This window comes from Sarcophilus harrisii, chromosome 2, assembly GCF_902635505.1.
Source record: "Sarcophilus harrisii chromosome 2, mSarHar1.11, whole genome shotgun sequence".
NCBI lineage: Eukaryota > Metazoa > Chordata > Mammalia > Dasyuromorphia > Dasyuridae > Sarcophilus > Sarcophilus harrisii.
The window spans coordinates 227,112,293-227,138,835 of record NC_045427.1 but is presented as its reverse complement, the minus strand read 5'-3'; the positions used below and the strand labels follow the sequence as shown (position 1 = coordinate 227,138,835).

Here is a 26,543-nt window from a genome sequence, read left to right as displayed (position 1 = left end):
TTCTACTTTTTTGTTCACAACAGTCAGTTGATTTGCTGGATTTTGTTTGGAAATTGTTACAGATCTGTAGCATTTGCCTAAAGGCAGATGCTTCCATTGTGTGGGGAGTCCCCATCTATGGCATCCACTCAAAAATGTGCTGGCCAGTGGATCGAATAGAAAATTTATTTTCTTGTCTTCAGGAACCAGTATTTGCCCCAGCATTTAACTTTCTCCATCAACTTTGTTATGATAGCAAAGGCAAGTTCTATGGAAACCATTGTGAAATCCATCTCTGGAGCAGAGCGGAAGAGAGCAGAACTGAATGTGGCTGCGGGAGAGTTGGGGAAAGCCATTTCTCCTTTTTTTTTCTTGTTGTTGTTGTTTGTTGTGCTTGGCCCAGGATAGCTTTGGATTAGGACACTAATTTTTCAGGGGGGACCCAAGAGAAACCTCCGCTTTTTTCCACCCTAGCAATGCAGCCAAGCTGGCGCAAACGTCCTCCTCTTTCCAGCTGCTCTCTTCCAAACACACCCCTCCTCCTAAAGATAGCCTTTCTCAGTGGCCCCGGCTGGTGGAAAGCATGAAACATGAAGGGATTAGCCCAGGAATCCATCTGGCCTGACAGGCTGGGTTTCCCTCTATAAACAAGAGTGGTGTTTTCAGGCTCCGGACTCTGCAACCAGCACTCCTTCCCTTCTGTGCTAACTTATAGGACAGCCAGATTTCAGCTGTGGTAACAGGCTAAGCTGTTTCTGGGGATGGAAAACAGAAACCAACTCCTTGCTTTTCAAGCTTCTTGGGTGCTGAGAAATTCATGCCCAGAAGAGCTGGGAATGTAAATCTCTCTCTTTTACCTCTTGCTACCTTCCACTCTTTTAGGAGAAAAGGGAATCTAATTTCCCACTGGTTTCATGTTCTGTCAGGGGTGGTAGTGAATGAATTTACATAATATTATTACTCAATATTAGTAAGTGCCAATTTACATCTTTGCCCACAAGTGACATAAAAGCCCCCTTATGTGAAACTATTTTTCACTGAATAGCAAGTCCCTTCCTTTATTTGCCTCAATCAATCTAGGATCAACTGCAATCTTCATTAGCCATGAAACAACTGAAGTCTATCTGATTATTCCATCCCCTTTTCAGGAACCTTCCATGAATCCTCACTGACTCCAGAATAAACTCTGAAGCCTTCATTCAAAGTAGATAGCTCACTACAATATCACACCAACTGACCTTCCTAGTCTTGGCTTCCATCATTTGCATGCAAAATTATCTACAATCTCTTTAGAGATTCTTCCTGTATTCATTCTGTATTCTTCCATTCTGAAATTATGATATTCCTTGATTCAGGGATACAGAGCATTAGTGAAAATATTGGCCTTAAAGTGATAATCTTTAGTGGCAATGAATGATTTGAGATCATTGACTATTTTGGGATATAAATTCAGGTTTTCCTGACTCCAAGGCCAGTGGTATGTCCACCAAATCAGGCCACTTTTTCCAGTACTGGGTCTTATTCAGATTTTATACATTTGACTTCATATAGTTTTATCATAATTTTAGACCTATTCACTTACTGATTAGATGACAAGTTTCAATCAATATTTTTACATCCTAGTAACTGTAATCATTATGACCATGGATCACAGGGCTTTCTTAAGCTTTATTTTTTTAAAGCTTCCTTTACAGCAAAACTCCAAAGAAGGCACAGATTCATGAATTTACTAAATTTTTTTCATTGTGTTTACTGGAACACTCACCCATAGAGCCACGTACTAGAAGGGAGGGCAAAGCAAACGTTGGGACTATTGAACCTGCCACCTCATCAGCAGTGCCTTGAAGCAATTGAGATCACCAGCCCCAGAAGGTGTCTAGGGGTATTAAAAAGTATATAAAATATACTAGGAGTAGTAGGGTATGTATTAGGGGAACTAAAAACATGTAAATATATACTCTTCCATGTCTGAGCTCATACATGCTTCTGGGAAGGATCTGACATGGTCAAAATTGTTAATATGCAAGAATGCTTTTAGTCATAGCCATTAACAAAGGATCTAAAACACTAGTCAGTCAGTGTTTTGGGTATAGAACGGAGGTATTTGATCAAATGAAGAAGAAATTTCTTGTTAATTTCCTTATTCCCCTATTTGTACCTACTAGATATAACCGAGTAGCATAATGAAATGAATAGAGGGCTTGAGTGCAATTAAAATCTCACCTCTGTACCTACCAATGTAATTTAGCCAAGTCACTTAAATTCTGTGGGTCTCAGGCTCCTCATCTGTAAAATGAGGAACTTTGAATTAGATAATTTAAGGTCCTTACTAGGTCTAAATATATGATCCCATACAGAAGAATAATTATTTAGATCCAGAGACTCCCTTCCTTAGATCTGGGTGGGTTACAGACAAATGATCCTGCCTTTGAATCTGGCCAAGTCCCTTCTGATCAAGCACTGTGCATTTATCATTAAGGCAATATTCAGCCATCACAATTTCTTATTTGTTAACTATTATGATATGCTTTGCACAAAATGACATGTAGTAAAGTACATCTGGCTAAGGACCAAGTAAGCATTCAGAGGCAGATTTATAATAGCTCTATTTCTTAATTAGGAACTCCCTGTCATCTTTAAACCCAAGCCCCCCAAATTCATAGTTATGAGGGACCATTCACTCACTTGTGGCTATTTGTCCATCTATTTTCCCTAGCTCTCCCCTGGAATAAATAGTAAATGGTGGCTGAGCATTTAGGAGCCAGGACAGAAAAAGAAGAAAAGGATGTAGGAGTTGGCAGAGCTTGGCTTTGAGAAATCTCTATGATTTCCAGCTGGCTTGACAACCAGAGCATCTGATGCTTATACCTACCAAAGCCGGAGAAAATTTCCAATATGGAAGAGTATAGTGTGCCAAGAAGATTACACTTAAGAGTTAGGAGAGATCTTCTATATCTTTGTTCTGACACCATTGGGTAGTGATCCCAGGCAAGACACTTTAAGTCTACTTTGTTGACAGGATTCTTATATTGTAAGTGGTCTGTAAACAGATTTCCAGAAGGCCAAGGGAAAGATCATTGAGTTCATTGTTATGATTACAGCATCTGAGCTCCAGTCTTGCTCCTGCACTAATTTATATGACCTCAGGCAAATATCTTAACCTCTCTGGGCCTTAGTTTCCTTCTTTATAAAAATGAAATAGTTGGTGGGAAGGCAGCTAGGTGGTGAAATGTATAGAACACTGGCCCTGGAATCAGGACGATTGAGTTCTAATCCAGCCTCAGACACTAGATATGTACTGTGTTACCCTGAGCAAGTCAAGTAATCTAATTGCTGCCAATAAAATGAAATAATTGGACTAGATATGATCTAAAAGGTTCCTTTCTGCTCTAGAGTGATAATCACAAAAATTTGAGTTATCCAACTTGACCTCCCCAAATGCTCACTACAAAGTAAACATTAATGCACTTCGTAAATATCAGTTATTATTATTCCTAGACCAGCACCTATATATTCCATATAACCAATTCTCAGGGTAACTCAGGTTGTATGACCTCTGCAGTATCTTTTACATATGATATTCTAACCATATTTCATTGACTACTTTGAGGACATGGACCAGAATGAAATTATTCCTTCATTCAAAAACATGAATGAAAGGTAGTGTACTAGTTTCTGGGTGGATGCAAAGATAAATATGAATCACTCGTTGCATTCAAAGGAAGTAGGGAAGATAAGACATAGATAAATAAACTTATACAATTGTGAACATAAATGAGGAATAAAGGTAAAAGCAAAATGTCAGGAAATTTCAGATGGGAGAAATCACTTTGATTAAGGGAATCAAAGAAGGCTTCATGGAGACCATGGCATTTAAGCTGAACTTGGAAGGTTGGATAAAATTTCAACAGTCAGAGTTGGTCATTCAGGAAACAGTATGATACAAGGCACAGAAGTGGGTAAGTATTGGGTATTTTGGGGGGAACCACAAAGGATTTATTTGGGATGTAGGTTAGAGTATATGAAGAAGAATAGTTGAAAACTAGATGTTCTTCAAGGACCTTACATTCTACCACAGTGGACAATGAGGACCATACTATGGAGGACTGGAAATATCAGGTTGAGAGGATTTAGCCTTCACTTGGCAGGCACTAGATAGAGAAGTACTGAATGCTATTCAACAGGGAAGAGACAAGACCAAACTTGTATAATAGGAAGTTTAACTTGGAAAGATGTATGTAGGATGGATTGCAATAGAGAATGACAAAAGGAAGAGAGATTGCTGTTTGAGAAGTAGCAACAAGTTTACTTACCTACTAGTCAGCAACTCCCAATGGTCTATCTGCAAAACCTTTAGTTTCTCCAAATTTGTGACAAATGGGGCATTTGCAGAGTTTGAGAATTTTACTAGCAGGCTATAATGGGGCCTTTCTTTCACTTCTTGAAATTCTTAGTTCTCCATCATCACCCACCCTTACAGTTAATAGAGAGTTCTCTCTTTCTTAATACACTCTAAGATTATGAATGTTTAAGTTGGTTTCTAGATTAGACAAGGACAGAATTGTGATCGGCCTGTTGGCTACCCAGATTTTAAGTTGTAACCATGCCAAGAGAGAGCATAATATAATAATAGGTATTTGTGTAGCATTTTAAAGGTTGCTATGTGTTTCACATTCAGTATGTCATTTGACCCTCACTACAGCTTGAGTTATGGACTGCAGCTATTCTTATCCCCATTTAACAGATGAGGAAACTGAGCCTGAGACTTTAAGTCACTACCTCAAATTCCTTTTGCTAATGGGTGTCAGAAATCGGATTTGAATTCAGGTCTTACCAGCTTTGAGTCTAGCACTTGATCTACTGCACAATTCTGAGAAAAAAAGTTTACCCCATTTTCAACAGCTTTTAATGCATACCTATAAGCAAATCACAATTTCTCTGCCCCTATTTTCCTCATCTATAACATCTACCTAAGGGGCAGCTAAGCATGTAGTGGATAGAATGCTAGGGTTGGAATCAGAAAATCTTCTTGAGTTTAAATCAGATAACTGAAAATGAGAACTATGGGCTCCTAAGATTCAGTTGTGAAAATCAACTCATTTTGAGGGATCTAGGGTATATATATATATATATATATATATATATATATATCACATAATACATATGTGTGAATACACATGAAGCAGCCAGGTGTTTCAATGGTTACAGCACTGTGGAATCAGAAGATCTGAATTGAAATCTAGCCTCTGACACTTACTAGCTGGGTGACTCTGGACAAGTCACTTAATCTTCTTGGCCTTAATCCACTAGAGAAGGAAATGGCAAGCTTCTCCAGTAACTTTCCCAAGAAAATTCCATGGACAGTATTAGTGTGCTGTGTTATTTATATTTGTGTCCATGGGATAACAAAAAGTCAGATACCACTGAATAACAACATATGTATATGCACAAACACATATGCAAATATACATACAAGTCTATTCATATACATGTTCACACATTTAACATGCACTTACATATCATATACAAATTTATTTATGTATTTTAGAAGAGATGCATATTTATATATGAACTTTTTAATACAGTGAATTTTTGATAGAGAATAATATTAGTTATAATCTCAAAATTTGAGGGAAGCCCCAAGTTTGTGCCTATAACCCATACCTTTCAGGAAAGCTGATTAATATCTTTTTTTTTAATTTTAGGATTTATAATGAAGCAAAGTATATGCTTCCTAGCACTGGTTTGAGACAACATATAATATAGACCTCTAAATACCTCATCTTTTTCTTGTTCTAGATCTTTCCCTTGCCCCCTCCCCAAACCCAACAAGATGAAACAAACCCATTTGAGCTGGTCTAGATGTTACAACCATTAATTTGTCTTTTAAATCTATCCACCAAATTTTAATCTATATAATGCCTGTATTGGTATCACTTTGGATACATTTCTAAAACAAAAGCATTTTTCTCAGTCTCTATGATCCTCCCTTGCCCAGAGCTGAGCACTAAGCAGACAGTTCCCCTCCCACTCTAAGCCCAAGGCACTGGACTTTTTTGGCACCTGTGCAATTTCCTTGAGAATCAGTCACATCCACTTTTTTGGAGATAGGGTACTTGTTTAGTCCAAAGTTATCCTTGATTGGTCAGAACTTTAGGTTAAAGGTATCAGTGAGGAGATTGATGTTTCTTAGTTAAACAGAATGGAGCCTCATGTTGGACAGCAACATCACAGTGTAGGAAGTTTCTGGTGAGGAACATCCTGTATGCATACATGCCAGTACCTTCTCTGAAAGTCACAGTCTTTACAGAGTTACCTAGAACACTGGGGGACTAAGTGATTTTTCTATGGTTACACAGGTAGCATATGTCAGAGGTAAGATTTGAGCCAGATTTTTCTGATTCTGTCACCAATTCTCAATTCTCTATGCTGTTCTGCTTCTCATTCATAGTCAAATAATAGTAAATTTAAATCTGTAAGAATGAAAGAGCTCCAGACAGTGGCAAGAATACTCAGTATGGCCATGGCTTTGACCATTGTTAAAATATTGTTAAAACTATCCTGTAACATCAGGACTTTCTTGCAAAAAAAAAATTTCATGATAGAATACAATATCAAGTCTCATAGGGGAGAATGAGAGAATGAGGAAGATTAAGAGAGCTTGGATTTAAAGAGCAGAGAAAAATGGCATGATGTTCCTCAATAAGAATTAAATTTAAATTGTCTTTGAAGACCTCTTTGGAAGCACAACATCTTTGAGATCTCTTCAGGTTGAGGTTTTATTTGTTCTTGTTGAGTAGATATGAAGGTCAGTTATTCTGTCATCTCTCTCTTACAGAAATTCTTTTACTGATTATCACCTTGGTCTCTTACTTAAAATCAAAATTTCAGAACTACTGATGCTTACTCATTTTGAAAGTTGTTGACTGTTTGTGATGTTGCCCCATAATTTTTCTCGTAACCTCAGACAACTTGCTGGTAAGAGGGTTGGGGAGTTCTTAGCTCTGTGGAGGCCCAGGCCCTGAGCTGGTTTCCTGAAGTCTTTAGTTTTTCATCGAATTTCAGTGAAATGTCAGGAGATTCAGCAGCCTGAGTTCAATCAATGCAGCAACTAAAAGGGGCCCTAGTGAGGAGGTGGAGAAGGAGGTTAGAAGGTGAGTTTAATTGTGCATGATAAACCTCAGCCCCTGCCTGATCAATTCTAAGAAGGTATAAATATCAGTGAAAGTGCTTTGTTGGAAGAGGTGGACAGGATATTCATTTTTAATACAGTGTAAATGAATTAAAGAAGTATGTAGTGTCTACTTAGTGCTCAGCTCTGGGCAAGGGAAGGTGATAGAGACTGAGAAGAGTTAGCCATGATCTCAATCTCCCTCTCCCTCTTCCTACCCCACTGGTTTCCTCCTCCTCCTCCTCCTCCTCCTCCTTCTCCTTCCTTTTCTTTCTTTTCTCTCTCTCTCTCTCTCTCTCTCTCTCTCTCTCTCTCTCTCTCTCTCTCTCTCTCTCTCTCTCTCTCTCTCATCCCCTTCTCTGTCTCTATCTCTGTTTCTCCCATCTCTGTCTCCCTCTCTGTATCTCCCCCATCACTATCTCCCTCTATGTCTCTGTATGCAATTGGGGTTAAGTGACCTACCCAGGGTCACACAATTATTAAATTTCTGAGGCTGGATTTGAACTCTTTTCCAAGAAATTTACAGTCTTGTTAGACATCATAAGTTTATATGTAGATTAAACAACAGCATCTAGTTCGTGTGTATGGGGCAGCTAGATGGCACCGAGGATAGAATTCTGGGTCTGGATTCATGAAGACCCTGGGCAAGTCATATAACCTTGTTTGTCTCAGTTTCCTCATATGTAAAATGAATTGGAAAAGGAAATGGCAAACTATTCCAGAATCTTTGTCAAGAAAAATCCAAACAAAATTGTGAAGAGTTGGACATGACTGAACAACAACAAAAATAACAGAGTAAACAAGGAGGTATCTATACAAGGCTATATATATAATTGTTAGTTGTATGATATATCTGATCAAATATATCCAATCAAATGATCATGTCTGCTTAAATTTCCTCATCTTTAAAATGAGGGATTACATTTAATGGCCCTTCAACTCTAAAGATATAATCTTGTATGTTAGAAGGAGGTATTATTAAATTAGGCTTTAAAAGGTATATTGGTTTTGGATTAAAAGGGGAAAAAAGAGAATAGGAAAGACCATTCAAGGTATTCTGAGTTCTAATAAAATTTGTTATCTAAAGCATTTTGCAGATTTCAAAGCACTTAATAAAAGGCATCATCTTTCTGACTTTGGAAAGATAGAGGCTAGAGGAGCCTATTCTAAATCTCTTCATTTTCCATGTGAGTTCCTTACTATCAAATACTCCATCTGTCAAAGATACCTACCTACTATATCTACCTTTATAGATGGTTGTATCAAATGAGATGATTGAAAGGGGAGCATTTGGGTAAAGCACTAAATCACTATTAAAGTGGTGTTTTATAAAGGCAGTAGTTGGGAGTGGAGGCTTTTGAGATGTATCATCTAATGACTTAGAGACACTAAGTTTTTTAGGATTGTCTGGTTCCAATTTTAGCAAATCCTCCTGGGCCCCTATGAACTATAATAACGTAAAATAAAAGGGAGGGGTCCATGGAACAAACTCAAGAAGTTTAGTAAGACAGCCTACATAATTTGCTTTAACTTTGAAGGCTTGGCATTACAAAACTGGGTCCTCCTGTTATCTCCACCCGTTCCTGTTAGTCTAGGGCTAGACACTTGTTGCTACCTGTCTAAGAACCTTCAAATACAAGCTTCTAGATGAAAGATGTCTTACAGTGTAATCACACACCCTGCAGGTGTATGTTTCTTATAAGTTAGGCTGGCTCTGCAAAGGGGGTATTTTTTTTTTTTTGCATAGGGCCTTTGTCCTCCAGGAAAAGGAAGACCTCCAGGTGAGGATCTATTGGGACCATGAGGCTCACTTGCAAATCTATACATAGAGGAATATTGGGGACAAAGGAAGATAGGATCTCTTGTTGAATGATATTGGTATTGGTATGTTTGGTACCTTACTTTAATAATTATTGAGTACCTGATTTTTTACTCAAGGGCAACAATAATATTTGGAAAAAGTTCTGATCTTTGGACCCAGACGAACAGTGTTGAAAATTTGCCTCTGCTGCTAATTAACTATATGATCTTGGTTAAGCAAGTTACTTAAACTCTCTGGGCTTCCATTTTCTTCTCTTAAAAATAAGAAGATTGGACTAGACAGTATCTAATATCCTTTCTAATTCCAATGCTACGATTCTAAAAGGCTGTAAATGGATAGCACTGGGAGTGATCAATTCAATAAAAAACAAAACCAAAATTTTTGAAAATCTTTGGGGATTCAAGATTTAATATGAAATAATTGTTATTGCTTTTCAGTAGTGTTCAACTCTTTGTAACTCCATTTGGGATTTTCTTGGCAAAGATACTGTAGTGGTTTGCCATTTTCTTTTCTAGTTCATTTTACAGATGAGGAAACTAAGGTAAATGGCTAAATGACATGCTCCTGGTCACATGTTTAATAAGTGTTTCAGGCCAGATTTAAATTCAGGAAGTTGGCTTCTGGCCGGGCACTCTATCCTCTGCACCAACTAGCTGCCCATGAAACAATAAGAGAACAATAAAAGAAAGTGTTTATTCAAGACCTAAATTATACTTGTAATTGTATAAATTGCATGGGTCATTCTAAGTGACCTGTTTTAATTATGGAATTTAGAAAAAGAAGGAAAGGCATTGTGGTTTTCGTGGACTGATTTTGAATCATATTGTGCTACAATTTATTTCTTTTCAAAGTCTGAATTTGTTCTAACAGCAAGCGTAGTTGATTTTTGTTTTAATATTTCCATTTTGTTAAAAAAAAACAAAACTTATTTTGAAGTTCCTGGCTTGTGACTAACCTTGCCTTTTGGCAGGGGGTGTAAGCCAAGGCTGTGATGAAGCTGCAGAATGATGAGGGAGTGAGTTGTGGTTTGTTTAGAGTGCTTTCCTGCCTGCTGTTGCTATTTTAGAAACCTTGTGGTCTCCTGTGTCTTGCTTGCTGCATGATAGATAGGGGAGGATTAGTTGAGCTACAACAAAATCAAATTGTGTCCAATTGGAATAATTCAAAGTAGGAAATATTATATTGAAACCTTTTTTCCAAGCCCTTTATCTCAAGACAAAATGCTGCATTTGCTATAACCCTCCTGAAGCTTCAGAAACATGTGTACTCAGTTTTTTTTGTCCAATATTGCTATAGAATTTTATCTATCCTGTACCTAAATCCTCTATACTAAATTTCATAAGTGTTAATATAAAAATTAAAATATAATAAAAACTTACAATTATTAGATAGTACTTTTTGAAGCATTCTCTCTCCTCAAAACAAATCTTTGCAGCAATTGTTATTATACTTTAGAATAGAAGGAAATAAGTATTTATTAAGTACCTACTATGTATCCAATTGTGCTAAGTATGTTACAAATATTATTTTATTTGTTTCTTACAACAACTATGGAAGATAAGTATTATTATTAACCTCATTTCACAGTTAGGTTAATTGAGTCAGAGAGAGATTAAGTAACTTGCTTAGGATCACATGGCTAGAAGCATCTGAGACCAGGTTTGAACTTATGTTTTCCTGACTCTAATTTTAGTGCTTTGCTTATTGCACTCCCTAGTTCCCTCAGTGAATTTGAAGAATGAAGATTTGAGTTCAAATCCTGTCTCAGATATTACCTGGGCAAATAATTTCAATACTGAGCTTCAGGTTTCCCAAATGAAAGATAAAGATACTACACTTGATTGCCTCTAAGGGTTCTTCTTACTCTAAATCTATGATGCTGAGGTAGTACAAATATTATTTTTCCCATTTCACAGATAATAAAACTGAGTTTCAGAGAAGTTGTATCTGTCCAAGCTCACAGTTATTAAATCTCAGAGTCAGTACTTTTATCCAAGTCCTTTGACTCCAAAATCTCCCTGTTCCAGTATGCTCTGAATCATAGAAGACATAGATCCAGGGCCACAAGTAGGAACTATCAAGTCTAGTTTTCTCCCCTTTTTAACAGATGAGGAAACTGAGGCTCAGTAAATGTCTAAGTCAGGATTCCAACCCAGGTCTGTCTCCAGTGTGCTTGTGCCACAAATTCCTTAAGAAATTCAGGACATGAAGTCACATATGGTAATCACAGTTATGTTTGCAGTTACTGTGATTGTTTAGCTGTTTCCCTTGGTAAGAGCTAATAGGACATTGGCACCAATTAGTGAATCATACACTGATCTCATAATTGATACTCTAAAGACATCCAGCATGCTTGGCTCAGTTCTGTATCATATGTAATTAACTAGCAAGCTAATCCCTAATCCAGAACCCTTAGTAGGAAATGAGTAGCATTAAAAGTAAAGTAGAAATTTCCCTCTGTTGACAAAAAACCCGAGCAAATAATAGTATGCAAATAACAGCATCACCATTTTTAGGAACCACTTTAAACTTGGTGGGCCTGTACAGAGGCCATATTCTCTTCTATAATTTCTTGTAGTTCAGTAGTTTATAGCACATATTCTGGAGTGTCCATTTCAGAACAAGTTGTGTCAAATTCGGTTTTTCTAAGTGAATCCAATACAGAAAAACAATGGGAAAAAATCCCAGCAACTCAGAAGGTTTTATTCTTGATTCTAACATCTTTTACTCAGTGACCTTTAGGTTATAGGTTTTTTTTAGTCTTAAATACTATTGTATTTTATTTTTTCCAAATACATGCATAGATTTCAACATTCATTTTTATAAGATTTTCTGTTTCAAATTTTTTCCCTCCCTGCTACCTCTTCCTTTCCCAAGACAGCAAGCAAACTAATATAGGTTAAGCATGTACAATCCTTTTAAACATTTCCATATTTGTCATGTTGTAGAAGAAAAATCAGACTAAAATGGGAAAATAAATTATAGTTTTTAAAGTCTCTGAAAAGACAATTTCCTCTCTGTTTTCTAATTTTAATATTGCTCTGGGTAGGGGCAACAACTGACCAGTATAAATCACTTTAAAAGTTTTCTAAACTACAAATAGACTATTTTCTCTCATTCTCATCTTCTCCAATTGAAAAAGAAAAAAAATCATAAAACTTTTGTGTCAAAAATATATAGTCAAGCAAAACCATTTCTCACGTTGAATGAGACATATGTTTAGAGGTATACAGTCTTGAATTCATTATGTCTTTGCAGGAGACTGGTAGCATATTTCATCATTTGTCCTTTGGAATTATAGGTTGGTTATTGCTTTGAGCAGAGGACTTAAATCTTTTATAGTTGTTTGATTTTGTTGAAAAATGAAGATTTGAGTTAAAATACTGTTTTGGACATTACCTGGGCAAATCACTTCAATTCTGAGCTTCAGGTTTCCCAAATGAAAGATGAAGATGCTATACTTGATTGCCTCTAAGGGTTCTTCTTGCTCTAAATCTATGATGCTGAGGTAGTACAAATATTATTTTAACTTCACAGATAATAAAACTGAGTTTCAGAGAGATTGTACCTAACCAAGCTCACAATTATTAAGCCTCAGAGTCAGCCTTATTTTCAAGTCTTTGATTCCAAAATGCAGTCCTCTTTCTGCTCCAGTATGCTCTGAATCATAGAGGACATAGATACAGAGCCAGAAAGAACATTAGGAACCATCAACTCTTCCCCTCTCTCCTTTTTAACAGATGAGGAAACTGAGGCACAGTAAATATCTAAATCAGGATTTCAAGCCAGGTCTCTCTCCACTGTGCTTCAGTGTTGTTATCATAACAATTGTTCTCCTGCTTCTACTCACCTTATTCTGCATAATTTCTTAAAATTCTTCCCGGGTGTCTCTGAAATAGTACCTTTTGTCATTTTTTTTAATGGCAAGATGATATTCCATTATGTTTTATGCCATTATTCATAGTTCATCTTCAGTCACTTGTTTTCTACTGAATTTGTTTTGGGATTGATTTTATAGGGGAGAGTATCCTCACCCACAACCCCTTCAAAAATCTATTTTATTTGATAATAGCTCCTCATTTCTTAACTGCATATTTAGGGAAATACCATGACTTCATTTTTTTGTGTAGAATAGATTCAGTTTCCTCTATTCTGGCAAATTGTACTTTATAGATTTTTATTAAGAGAAAATTTTTATGAGTGGCAGCATAGGGTGGCAGATATAAAACTAAGCTTTGAGCCAGGAAGACTTGGATTCAAATCCTCTTTCTATTACATCCTGACTGTGTGATATAGAATGAGTCAGTCAGGGACCCAACAACTCCTAATACTCTGAAGTTGAAGATCAGGTTCCCTGGAAGAGGGTGTTCTTATCTCAGGTCTTCCTATACTAATGAAATCATAGATCTTGCCCAACTCTTTGGAAAGCAATGACCCAAAATTCAAAGTGTATGCTGTTTTGAGTTTAGAGCCTTCATCTTATTGTACTACTGCTCCCTAAATTTTTTTTTTTTTACTCTCCTCAAAGATTGGATAACCTGAGTATATATTTCTTAGGAGAAATAGCTTGAGGAAGAGGGGTAGAAGTGGCTTGATATGGCACCAATAAGGGTTTGACATCCTTGGTCTAGAAAAACTAAGGTAGCATCCTTGGTCAAAGAAAAACCACGAAAGACAAAAACAAGAATAACAGCCACAAAATATTTCTCTTAGTTTGCAGCAAATTTCATCCTATGTTGGGTATCATGCAAACCTAGAATGAAAAAATCCCTTTTCAATGGCAAGTTATCCAGCTATATTTTCCTTTATTTCTCAGGGGAGAAGGGTTGTCTTCAAAAGCCCTTTTCCCCTACCAAACAAGTCTTTCCTACTTGCCAGTGGATCTAAGCTCTTCCTTTTGCTCACTACTTCTTTTGACTATCATAGTATCTCCTGATGAGAGATCAATGATAAAGTACCCAAACCCAATAACTGAACAGGAAGTTGTACCTCAAAAATAAAACCCTTTGTATAAACAGTAATTTTTCTTTTTTCCCCTCAAGTTCCTGAAAAGGGGTAAGGGTGGGGGATAGGGTCAAGTCCCCTGATGTGACAGCAGATCATATTAGCCAGAGTGGAAATGCTGATTAGAAGATTAAAATATGGGACCTAGCCTTAAGGACCACTTAGTTCTGGTTCAATTCAATTTAACTTAACCAGTATTTATGTTCTTACTATAAGCAAGTCTCTGTGGGAAGATACAAGGATTGAAAATAACAACCTGTTCTTAAGAAGCTAGTGGTCTATAGCCACTTTCAGCCCTGTGTTCTAGGTTCTAAAGCCATTTTCAGGTTTGACATTTTATATTGATTCAATGTAACATTCTTTATTTTATGCTCTAAGTTAGTAAGTTGAGACCTAACCTTGGAGTCAGCAGACTTGAATTTGAATCCAATCTTTCTTCAGTGAAATATATTAGAAACCTAGCAATCAGAGATTTAAAGATTGACTCTCTTCACAGTCCCTGTGTTTATGTCTGTTTTCCTTTCTAGTAGTTTTACTTTGTTTTGATAACAAGAACTTGTAAAACTTAGGAAGGCCTAAAAAGATTTTTGGTTAGCTGGCTCAAGTTGTTTCCTATAAATTTTGTAGCACCAGGATGAAGTCAGTTCAAGAGAACAAGCATTTTATTAAGCATATACAATATGCCAGACTGTGCTGGGAATGCTAAAGAAGTTAAAAACAGTTTTTTGCTGTCAAGGAGCTCACAATCTAATGAGGAAAACAAAATGCAAACAACTATGTACAAATAAGATGCATACAAGATCCTCTGGATTGGTCTCAGAGGGAAGGTGCTGGGATTAAGAAAGACTAGAAAGGCTTTTTGTAGAAGGTGACACTTTAGCTGAGACTTGAAGGAAACCAGGGGAGCAGAGAAGCAGAGATGAGGAAGGAGAGAGGCCCAAGCGTGATGAACAGCCAGCGAAGCTGCCCAGAGCTGGCAAGAATTGTGTCTTATTCAAGGAACAGTAAATGCCAGAGAGAAGCCCTCTTCTTTAGAAGTATAACGAGCATCTACTCAAAGGCTCATTAATAATACATTGCCACAAACACTTGCTTTCTACTGGGACTCTGAAACCATTCTGTTATATTGATCAGGCTCTGGAAACCTTTCAGCATTTGCTTGTCTATTCTAGTCTCTCCTCTGTGAAATCTTTTTCATCGGCCTTCCCCACTCTCTTCAAATGTTTGTGTTCTCTGTGTCTTCAAATGTCCTTATATTCTCCTCTGTTCATGTTCTATTTCCTAATAGAATGTAAGCTCCTTAAGGACAGGTACTTTATTATTTTTTCTTTGTGTCTCTAGCACCTAGCACAGTGTCTTAAACATAGAAAGTACTTCATAAATGTTAAATTAAATAGAATTTTGAAATGCAGTGTTGTCATTTCAGAATCAAATAATTCTCGTGTTTTTGCCTACATGAGAAGAGCTGTTTTATTGTGAGATTTTTCAGTAAATAGATTCCTTTTCACTTTTTTCCCTTGACAATTTATGTCAAATTAAATGTATTTGGGGAAAAAAAGTACTATAGAGGGTAACACAAAACAACTGGGCACTGGGGATCTCTTTTAGCCATTCTGCATTGCCAATGAAATTGCTCCATTATACTGGGAAAGAGAGTATATCCAAATATTTTTATTGAACCTGTGGATTGAACCCATTTGCATTTTTGAAAAACATAAAAGAGTAAGCAAGGGTCTTGTCTTACCACATATCCACAAATGGTCATGAAGAACTATAAATACTTTCCTGTCCTTTAGAAATCAAAGAATATCAGAGATGAAGTAGTCTTAGAATATAGAATGTCAGAGTTAGGAGAGTCCTTAGAACATAGAATATTAATACCATTAGTGTCTTAAGAAAATACAATGTCAGAGCTTGGAGGGAGCTTAGAAGGAAGAATGTTAAAGAACACAGAATGTTAGATTTGGGATGTTAGAGCATCAGAACTTGAAGGGTCCTTAGAGGTCATTTGGCCCAATCTTCCTCATTTTAGCTCTTTTCAGTTGAGCATATTATATAAGCCTTACCTTAGGAGAAAAGTTCTGGTGGTTATAAGCACTAGTCATCTGGTAATAAAGAATAGGTTTTCCTATGAGTTCAGAGGCAGTTAAACTGCTTCTTCACTGGTTTTTGCCTTATTTTGGTGATTAGGCACATCCTGTGATGAATAATTACTATTCTTGTAAAATCTTCTAAAGAATTTTGGTTATAATTACTTAGGATAAGTTTAATGAAGTCACATCCTTGTTTAATGGGGGTTTTGCTTAATGAATTCATTCAATTCAACAAATATTTGTTGAGCATCTATTATATGCAAGATTCTGTGCTAAGTCATAGATATATGACATATAAAGATGCTAAAAAAAAGTCAAGTAGATATACAGCATTTGTGTATATTCTGAAGAATGTCACTTGCTCATTCTAAGATCATAGGATGTAGGTATGGAGCTAGGAGAGACCATGGAAGTCATTTAGCCTGCCTCCTAATTTTTGTATTTAAAGCAGGAAGACATCATAGACTTTGAGCTGGAAGAAACCTTAGTGGTCATCTATACCAACTTCTTTTTTTTCACATGTGACAAAACTGCAACTTGGAGGCATTAAATGACTTAGCCAAGATCATCCAGGTGGGCACTTCCGGGAGTCAAATTCAGAAACATTGACTCCAAAAATAGTATTCTTTCCATTGTATCACAGATCTTTGAGGTCACCTAGTCCAACCCTATCTTTTTGGAGATAAATATGCAGCATTCACTACTTGTCCCATAACATTCCATAGCATAAGAGACAGTACACATTGGAGACTCCAATATTTCAGAAATAGTTGGAAGGACAAAGCTCATTACAAATTGGTTTTATTTAAAACACATACTTTGCTCCCTTGAAGATCTTGCCCCTTGAAGATGTTTTTAAAGATAGACGCCAATGTATCAGGGACAAGTGTATTAGGGTACTACTTCTCTCCTTGAAATACATTTCTGATTTACATGACTGCACTAACAATAATTGCTCCAAATAAAATTTGGACCATGTATAAAAGAAATAAAATTGTAATAATATCTTTAAACTTTGTACCTAAAGATGTGATTAAATACACTTTTCTGAGACACCCTTTGAAAGATATGCATATATTATAATGATTAAAATTACAATAAAAGCGAGGTACAAATTTGAAAGATTAAATCAAGAAACACTTTTGTTACTTTTTTAAAAAATTATCTCTTTATTCTTATATTGTCATATAAAATAAGAACTTTGAGCTTGTTCATATTATCTGTGAAAAACAGGAAGGAAATATGCCGAGTCTTAAGAATTTGCATGACTTTAGTGGTTATATCATTATAAAGAAGGAAGCAGGGCCCATATTTATCATAACTTCATAGAATTCTCAAGAATAATTAAATGTAAGCAGGTCTCCAAATGCATTTTCTGTTTCTATTGACATGAATCAAGTGTCAGAATGTATCTTTAAGGTACTGATATTGAGAACCTAAGTGTAAGACCGAATAAATTGACTGCTTCTCTGAGACTCAGTAGATCCAGTTCATGAAATGAGGACTTGAGCCAAAAATCCGTTGCAGATTTAGAAGTTTATGATTGAATGAAATTATAATTCTACAAAGATAGTGCTGCCATATATGACCAGATTTTAAAAAGCCATACTCCTGGTCATATCAACACTCCCAAATTTCCAGCTTTTGTGAATTGCTTTTATAACCAACTCTCTAGTTTCAGTAATTGCTTTTATGATCTACATAGCTGGTAAAAATTAAAAAAAAAAAAAAAAAGGCAAACATGGCACTGAATCTGGCTTCCAAATGGTCAGTAGTTAAGTTTTGTCTGGGATCCATAATGGTTTGGAAGAAAGCATGGCATAGTAGATATGGGACTGGCCCTGGAGCTAGAAAGATTTAGATTGAGCTCTGCCTTTGACACCTATTATCTCCTATGACCATGGACTAATCACTTCGTATCTTAGTCCCTATACAACTCTAGATTTCAAGTTATAGAATAGTCACTGATAGTTGAAGCTATTTCTACCCCAGGAGACTCCTGCAGTCAGTCAGTCAGTCAATAAATATTTATTAAGCACCAACTATGTGCCAGGCACCGTGCTAAGTGTTAAGGATACTACACCAGTGAAATTCCAAGTCTGGGCAAAACTCCATGGCTCAGACAAAGAGACGCCAATTTGACTTGCAAAATGTGGCATGAGTTGCAAAAGTAACAAAGGTCAAAGGTGATTTTTTTTCTCAAAAATGGTTTTGCAAATCTTTTTCAGAGCTGATAGATACACACCTTAGCTGGATACAAAACATAATATGAAACAGAATGACTGTGATCTTTGATACAAGAATTCAAAGTTAAAGGTAACCAACATTTTCTGCCTTTTTCTCCAGCTGTGTGTTTTCTTAACCTTTTTTTTTCCTCCAAAAAGGCTCTCATGCCATGTGTTCCCATGGATTAAAGACAATGTATTATTATTATTTCCTTTTCATCTTCAAAAATGTAGCTTATAGACAAACATTATGGGGGGATATGATACTGAAAATTGCATGCTTCTTTAAATGGCACCCTTTTCTATGACCCACTAACTATCATGGGTCAAGAGAACCTGTACACATATTTGTTTTGCAAATGCAGATCAAACTTATCTTGACTTTAGAAGCTTGTAGCTGAGGGCCTCTCTCTATTTGCATGCGTTTCACCAGTGTCCTCTGTATTCAGTCAAGAAAGTTCCATGGCTATCAATGGGGTTTTTACCTGTGGGGGGGGGGGAAACCTATAAATGAATAGGCCCCTTGGCTAAGTACAAAAAGAAAGTGGGTTTCATTGAAACCCGGGCTTTCCCTAAACAACCATTGCCATTTTTCTGGTCAGCTTTAGATGATTTGTTGTGGGGATTTTGTTGAGAATCTTATTTTCATGTATGTACCCCTTTTGACTCAGAAAACTCTATCTCCATACTAACCTTCTTGCAGTAAAAAGGATTCCTCTACAATATTTTTTTACAAAGCTCTTTACTCAGGAGTTTCTGGGGTTTTTAATTGGCCAGATGGGGATAGTATTTTCTAGTATACTACTTCTCTTATTTGGATACAGGCTTGTGAAGCCTAAGTTTTAGGAGATTGTAAAATCTCACCCTGAGTTGAAGTTGTCTTCTATTATTTAGATATAAAGGGTACTTTTAATTATCCATGGTTTTCACCTTTATTTTTTTTAACCTGGTCAATTGTCTTAGAGCTAATTTTTGCCTCTGAAATGGCTTGCTATCCCCTGCCACCTCATCCCAATTACGTACCAGGATCCTATGAGCCACAGTTTGTACCCTGAGCAAATGCATGTTCCTTTCAGTATTATTCTAAAGCACAATTAGGAAGTTCAGATTGCCATGGAAAAAATCATATCATGAAACCCAAAGTCAAATAAGAAAAGTTTTAGGATTAGCCTTACATAAACATGAATAATTGAAAGTTGGCTATATGTTTCAAGTTACCTTTATTCTACTGGAAAGAAAACAGGAATCAGAAGTCCTGGGCACCAACTCTCACTCCACTTCTTACTTATTTGTGTGACTTGAGACAGATACTTTCCCTTTTTTTTTTTCTCTGTAAAATGACGACCCTAAAAGCTGATCTCTAAAGTTTCTTATAGCTCTCTATCCCATAATCCTAAGATGTCCCAGGACATATGTCACAAAAGCTTTTCATTAGTGTGCACATGAAAGTTCCTCTTGAATGGAAGTACCTTTGTAAAAGTGACAAAGAACTGACCATTCCTTCCATGGGGCTTGCATTGATGGGCCAGCCATATGCAATTTAATTCAATTCAATTCAGCCAGCATTTATTAAGCACTCACTATGTGGTAGGCACTGGACTAGCTGGGATAAAGACTAAGTCAACATGAAATTTGTAAATAATGGGCAGCTAGGTGGTACAGTGAATGGAACATTGAGTTCAGTTTGGCCTCAGACACTTACAAGCTGTGTGATCTGGGAAAGTTACTTAATGCTAATTAGCTTCTAAAAATGGCACTATGCTAAGCTTTGGGAATACAAATAAAAGCAAAAACAGTTTTTGCCCTCAAGGAGTTTACATTCCAATAATGGAGATTTCATGTATATATATATATGTGTGTTTGTACACATATATGTATACATATACATATAGAAACATAAACACACATATTTATACACATAGTAGATGATAGATCTCAGAGGGTAAGATACTAATTGCTGGAAAACTTTTTGGTATGATGTTGGATTTGAACTGAGTTTTGAAGGAAGTCAGGGAAATTATGAGGCAGAAATGAGAATAGAGAGCCACAGGTTGGCAGCAGCTATCGAAAAGGTGTAGAGATGAGACATGGAGTGTCACATTGGAGGAATGGAAAATAGGCCAATGTAGTTGGATCAGATAAAAAGAAATGGTCCTTGTCCTCAGGAAACTTACATTCTGGGGTAGGAAGAAGGAAACAACATGTACACAAATAAGAAAATACAAAATTAATGTGAAGTAATTTTGGGGGGATTCAGAAAGCCTGCCTTGAAGGAAGTGTACTGGTAGGTTTTGTTGCCACTTTCTCTTTCTTTGCTTCCTTCTTACCATTGGCAGGATCATCTTTCTTATGTAAAGTTATCTTTTTAGCCTAGCATCCAAGGCCTTAAACAATTTGGTATTACCATATCATTCCAAACATTTCATATAAGTGCCTCCTACCTTCTTTGTATGTTAGATGGAAAATTCATTGAAAAGTTTATTTGCTATGTGCCAGGCACTCTGTTAAGTACTATTAATACAAATATAAGCAATATAATAAAAAGGACAAAATACTCCTTGCTGTTAATGGGGTGAGACAATATATAAAATGGACAATAAAGACTGGTATGAACACTTTCTTAAATGAAAGTTCTGAGGAGTAACTCACTAATTAGAGGAGGAGGTTTTAAAAGTGGAGGCATTTTCCAGGATGAGAAGATTGATGAGGAATGGTGAAATCCAGGGAATCAGGAGTCCTGGACCTTTCTCTCTTCCTTGACATGCCATAACTCTTCCACCTTTGAACTTCTGCTCACATTATCCCCTGGTAGTAGAAAGTCTTTCACAAATCCATTGCCTACTACTTGTTGAAACCTATCTTTAAATATAAAATAAATGCCCATTCACTTACTTTATGCAACCTTCTCAGATCTTTCAACTTGATAAGGGCTTTCCACTTATTTTGCCCTACCACTGCTTCAGACCTCACATAGATTACTACATGATCATTCTGTATGATTTTTTAATAGTGATTTTTATCCATGTCATAGCTTCCTACTAGATAAGGAGCTTCAAGGAGCAGGATTTGGGTCTTATTTAATTCTTTACTATTTTCAATACCTAATCTAGTACTCTGCACATAGTAAGCACTAAATAAATGTTTGTACAAGTCAGACTAATTGAACTGGATCCCAAAATGAATTCCATAGTCTTTACCATTAACTAATTTCTTATTCTTATTGTTTGGTATTCCATTCTTTTCACAATGGGTTCAATTTAGAAGAATAATAGTTGAGAGGCCGGCGGTGCACGATGCCACAGAAAACAAGCTTGGATTTGGTGTCAGAAAAACTAGGTGAAAATCCAAACTTTCCTACCTATGTGACCAAGGTCAAATTCCTCCCTTCCCCTTAGCCTTCTTCTACAGAGATACTGAAGTTACTTCCTCTGTAAAATGGGGAGGTGGGACTTCCATCTTTAAGTCTTATAAGTGAATTAGAAAAATTGCTTGTCTTCCCAGGGAATTATATCCAGGATAGCCTGGTGAATTTATTCTTGGTCTCAGCGCTTAAGGGATCCCATTTTCTATGATCCCTCTCCAAAAATAAGTTCATCCTTAGAGGTTTATCAAATTTGCTAGAGAAAATGATACCAAGTGCTGGACCCACAATATGACAGTCTCCCAAGAAAGCCCAAGTTTCTCAGCTATGAAAGTCTGAATTTCCCATGCCCCCTAATTTGAAAATGCAGAACTAAAAATGCAATAAAATGAAGTAAGAGACAAGTGTCTAGGAGGGGGAATTTGGAAGAGGAACAAGACTAAGCTGCTCCCACCCTTTGGGAAGGATGTGCTAGTGAATGTATAACAATCAGGTCTTTGGAAAAAATGTGTACATATTATACATTTTTAAAAGCTTAATGTTCATTACTTCATTACTAACATTGAAGTCTAAATACTCAAAAAAGCAAGAAAGAAAGGCAAAAAAAAAAAAAAAAGCCCTGATTTATAGCATTTGCCAATTTCCAAGTTGTAAATGCTCACACTGAAAGTTAAAAATTGGCTCTCTTAAATAGGGTTGAGATGTTTTCACTTATCCCTGGTACATTTTGGCTATGGATTTATGAGAAGAAATGCTACACATAGATTTTTACATGGGACCATTCTGGAAATATATTTGTCAATTCATCAATAAGCATTTTTTAAGCATCTACTATGAACAAGAAAAGAGTCATAAACTCCTCTTTTTTTTTCCTTCAAAAAGACTGATAAAATCATAGGATTTAGGACTTAGAAGGCTTCCTTTTAAGGCCTGGAATAGGAGAATTATACAAGTAATTAGTAGCAGGGTTAAGATTTGAATCTGGGACCTCTGACTTGAAGTCTTGGTCACACATGGCCTAAGTTCAATAAATGCTCATTTGTTGTTGTTGTTGTTGTTTTTTTAAAAGAAATTAATTAATTAATTGAAATTAATTGATTTATTTATCTATTTTTGGCATTAATATTTTTTAACTTTTGAGTTCCAAATTCTCTTCCCTCCCCTGCCCATTGAGAAGTTAAGTAATATACTACCAATTATACACATGAAATCATGCAAAGCATATTTCTATGTTAGCCATGTTACAAAAAAAGGCAAGAAAAATAAAGTAAAATAATATGCTTCAATCTTTACTCAGAATTCACCAGTTCTCTCTCTCTGTCAGGAGATAGAATTTTTTTCATCATAGGTTCTTTGGAATTGTCTTGAATCATTGTCTTGATCAGAATAGGGGAATCTTCCACAGTTGATCAGCTTTACAATATTGCTGTTGCTGGGTACAATGTTGTTCTGTATCTGAGCGAGGAGTTATTTTTGAGTGCCTACTTTGAGCAAAACCCCTTCACTTCACCAGATTATTCCAAACTTCCATTACACTGGGGATGGATAGGAAATTACTGCAGCAAAAAGTGTGCTTCAAGTGTGTATTCTTTCTATTCAATCACAAAACCTAAGTCCTACTTTGAACCCAGGGGGAACATAAACTCTAAAGAGAAGATAATTCAGTTTAGCAAAAAAAGAAGTGCATTTACTCTAGGATAGACCCAAGTTCAAATCCTGAATCTTATACTTATTAGCTCTGGAGCCTGGGAAAAGTGATTTCAGTTTCCTCATATGTAGAGTGAAGCAAATAATACTGAGGAATAAGTTACAAGGAAAGTTCCTTAAAGTCTTTAAAACACTATTTAAATGGAAGTTATTAGAATTATATCATAAAGAGTTTTTAAAACAACATTAAAGTTTTACTATGCTTCTTACATTGGGGTTGTATACTTATATTCAAGCTGGGAAAATGTTTTTTAAATATGCATAAATTAGAGGAATAAAGCTCATTCAGAGTTATATACATTCTTCTCTGTCTTTCTGATCTTCAGCAAAATCATCCCCATAAAAATCAAATCCAAAAAACCCTCATACCAAGCATCATCATTATAATACTAACCCTAATTCTGTATCTTTCTTTCTATCTTTCTTTTTCCTGAGGCAGTTGGGGTTAAGTGACTTGCCAAGGGTCACACAGTTAGGAAGTATTAAGTGACTGAGATAGATTTGAACTCAGATCTTCTTGACTTCAGGGCTGGTGCTCTATCCACTGGGACATCTAGCTGCCCCTTTAATTCAGTTTCAAATGAGATGATATGTGGTGTTTTGCAAACCTTAAAATGCTATATAAATGCTAGTGATTGTTATTATTTTCCAGCTAAGGAAATGGAGGCTGAGAGAGTGATTTATTCACATTAGGGTCACTTTCTGACTTTTGGGTCCAGTTTCTACAGGGCCAAAACTGCTTCTCTGCATTCAAAATGAGACCTTAATGAAGCTTTACCAAGAGGGCAAACTAACCCTTGAGCTCCAAATAGTCCAGAATAGTGCTGTAGAAAAGGGCCAATATGGTTTGGGAAAAAGCATACTAGTTTAGTAATCACCAGTTTCTACTTTCAGGTCTTATATTCGAATGTAGCATTAGTCATTTTGAATTTCATTTGCTTCATGTAATGTGGGTAAGAATACATAGAAAAATAGATAAAATTCCTTGTAATTAGAGTTATTCCAAAGTAGAGTAGACTGTCTCCAGAGGTCTTGAGTTTTCCACACTTGGAAAGTTTTGCACATTATAGGTACTAACAAAATAACCCTTAATTCAATAAAACTAAGTATGATTAAGAAAGCCTTGGGTTTCAAATCAAAGGATCTGGATTCACATCTTAGTTCTGTTATTACAAATAGAGGTAGTTAACCATGTATCAAGTGTGCTGCAAAGAGTATTCCTACACTGTTAGGAATTACATTAGGTGATTTTTGAGGTTCCTTTCACCTCTTTGAGGAAGATCTTTAGAAATTAAGTGCTGGAATATTCACCTCTTCCTCTCCCTGTCTCATTGTGAAAAAAACAGAAAAACAAGGCCCCTCTTATAAGCTGATATAATCAAAGCAAAACAAATTCCAGCTTCTTGTAATAGTATTGATCCTTAGCTGAGAGGATCAGAAAAAATGAGCCAAAAGAAAAAAGAAGAAACCCAATACAGTTTGTATGTGAGGTCAGAGGATGTGGGTTTAAATTCTTGTTCTGTTGCTTTCAACATGTGTCATCCTAAACATGCCATTTTTTTTTTCTTCTCTGGATCTCTGTTTCCTCACTTGTTAAAAGAGGATTAGATCATATGATTTCTACGGTTCCATTGAGCTCCAAATTCTAAAACAATTTCCTTGGGAGATGTTTAAGGGACAGAAGCCTTGCCTGTCGCAAATTCCCATCCCATTCCAATTGTATTTGGTGTTTCCTGGATCATTGGCTATGTCCTGGCTATGATGTAGTCATTTGGATCCTAGCAGCAACTACTGGCCAAGCACGTTAGACTAAGCAGAGGTTTCCAAAAGTTCATTTTCATATAAGTAGCTCTACTGAATCTCCCCCGTTCATTCAACAAATAGTTGTGCAGCAGCCTTTAGGTATAAAATTCTGTTTAGAGGCTGAAGGGAAAGAGCAATGATAATTAATCTAGGATTCCTGTTTTCAAGGAGCTCCTGGCTAAGTATAGGGCATGAGACAGAGACACATAACTAAAAAGTAAATTAGGCCCTAAGTGCATGGGGCTGTACAAATCGGGTACTGCAAGAGAATGAGTCATCATCCAATTCTCTGTTAATGTAAAGCATCTGGACTGGCAGGCAAAATGCCTCCTTTTAAGTTCTTATATTCCAGGCTTCAATTTTAGACCCAGGGGCTGCAGTTACAACCACCTCGTCAAAACTGGCCTCTGTACAATTGACAACTTGGGAGGAGTCAGTAGGCACCTTGCCACAAAAGTCATTTATTTCTCAGATAGCAATGAGTGATTTGGGTCCTTAGATCTGCTTAATAGTTTGATACATACAAATACTTCAGATTTTTTTTTTACACTCATATCTACCCTAACCTGGCAGATAGTGAATACTTTCTAAGGAATAAACCTGCTTATAATGTTAAACTTTATAAACTTGCTGATTGATTGGTTCTTCTTCACTGGTAATGATTTCAACGATTCTCCTCAACCTTGGCAACAGGAGAGGTGAGGACTAACAACCTAGGATTGAGGAAAATGAAATCTGGAGTGAGTCACAAGAGTTAGAATTTGCCACTGGATTTACATTAAACATCTGCATTGCAATTCAGAAGTCTTTGAATTCTAGGGGCCATATCAAAATTAATTAAGAGGTTGCTTCCCATCCTCTTCCCTGGATGAACCAATCAACAAGAACAACAAAATCCAAAAGGATTCAAAATGCCTTCAATCAATAAGCCTTTATTAAGTGCTTGCTATCTACCAGGCATGGTTCTAGGCACTGGGTGCAAAGACAAAAGTAAAATAATCCCTTACTTGAAGGAACTTAATGTTTTAATCAAATTTCTCTTGTGGTCATAGAATCAGGAGTGAGAAGAAACCCTAGAAATGATCTCCTACAACCTCAACATTTTACTAATGAAAAAACAGAGGTACATAAAGGAAAGAGATCATAATCTAAGATAATTTAGCTTTTATTGTTTTTCAGTCATGTTTGGTTCTTCATGACCCCATTTGGGGCCCCATGCTCTATCCACTGTGTCACCTAGCTGCTCTATGCTCTTACTAGGAGGCAGAACAGAATTTTGAACTGATACCCTCTAATTCCAAATTCTGTGGTCTTTGCATTCTATTGGGCTGCCTCTCCTGAATTGACATGTATTTAAAATATATATCTCAAACAGCAG

The 26,543-nt window shown here is 36.4% G+C and overlaps 1 protein-coding gene across 7 annotated transcripts in view; it reads left to right on the top strand.

Annotated features, from left to right (window-relative positions):
* NFATC2 (nuclear factor of activated T cells 2) overlaps window positions 1-26,543 on the top strand; it is a 180,519-nt gene that overhangs the window by 144,728 nt on the left and 9,248 nt on the right. For 2 of the 7 annotated variants that reach the window (XM_031951637.1, XM_012539694.3), the window contains exon 10: window positions 18,298-18,385. The exons of the other annotated variants lie outside the window; for them this stretch is intronic. In XM_031951637.1, the coding sequence (XP_031807497.1) occupies window positions 18,298-18,341 (44 nt within the window). In that variant the 3' untranslated portion in view covers window positions 18,342-18,385. The remainder of the gene's footprint in view (window positions 1-18,297; window positions 18,386-26,543) is intronic. 7 annotated transcript variants of the gene reach the window in all.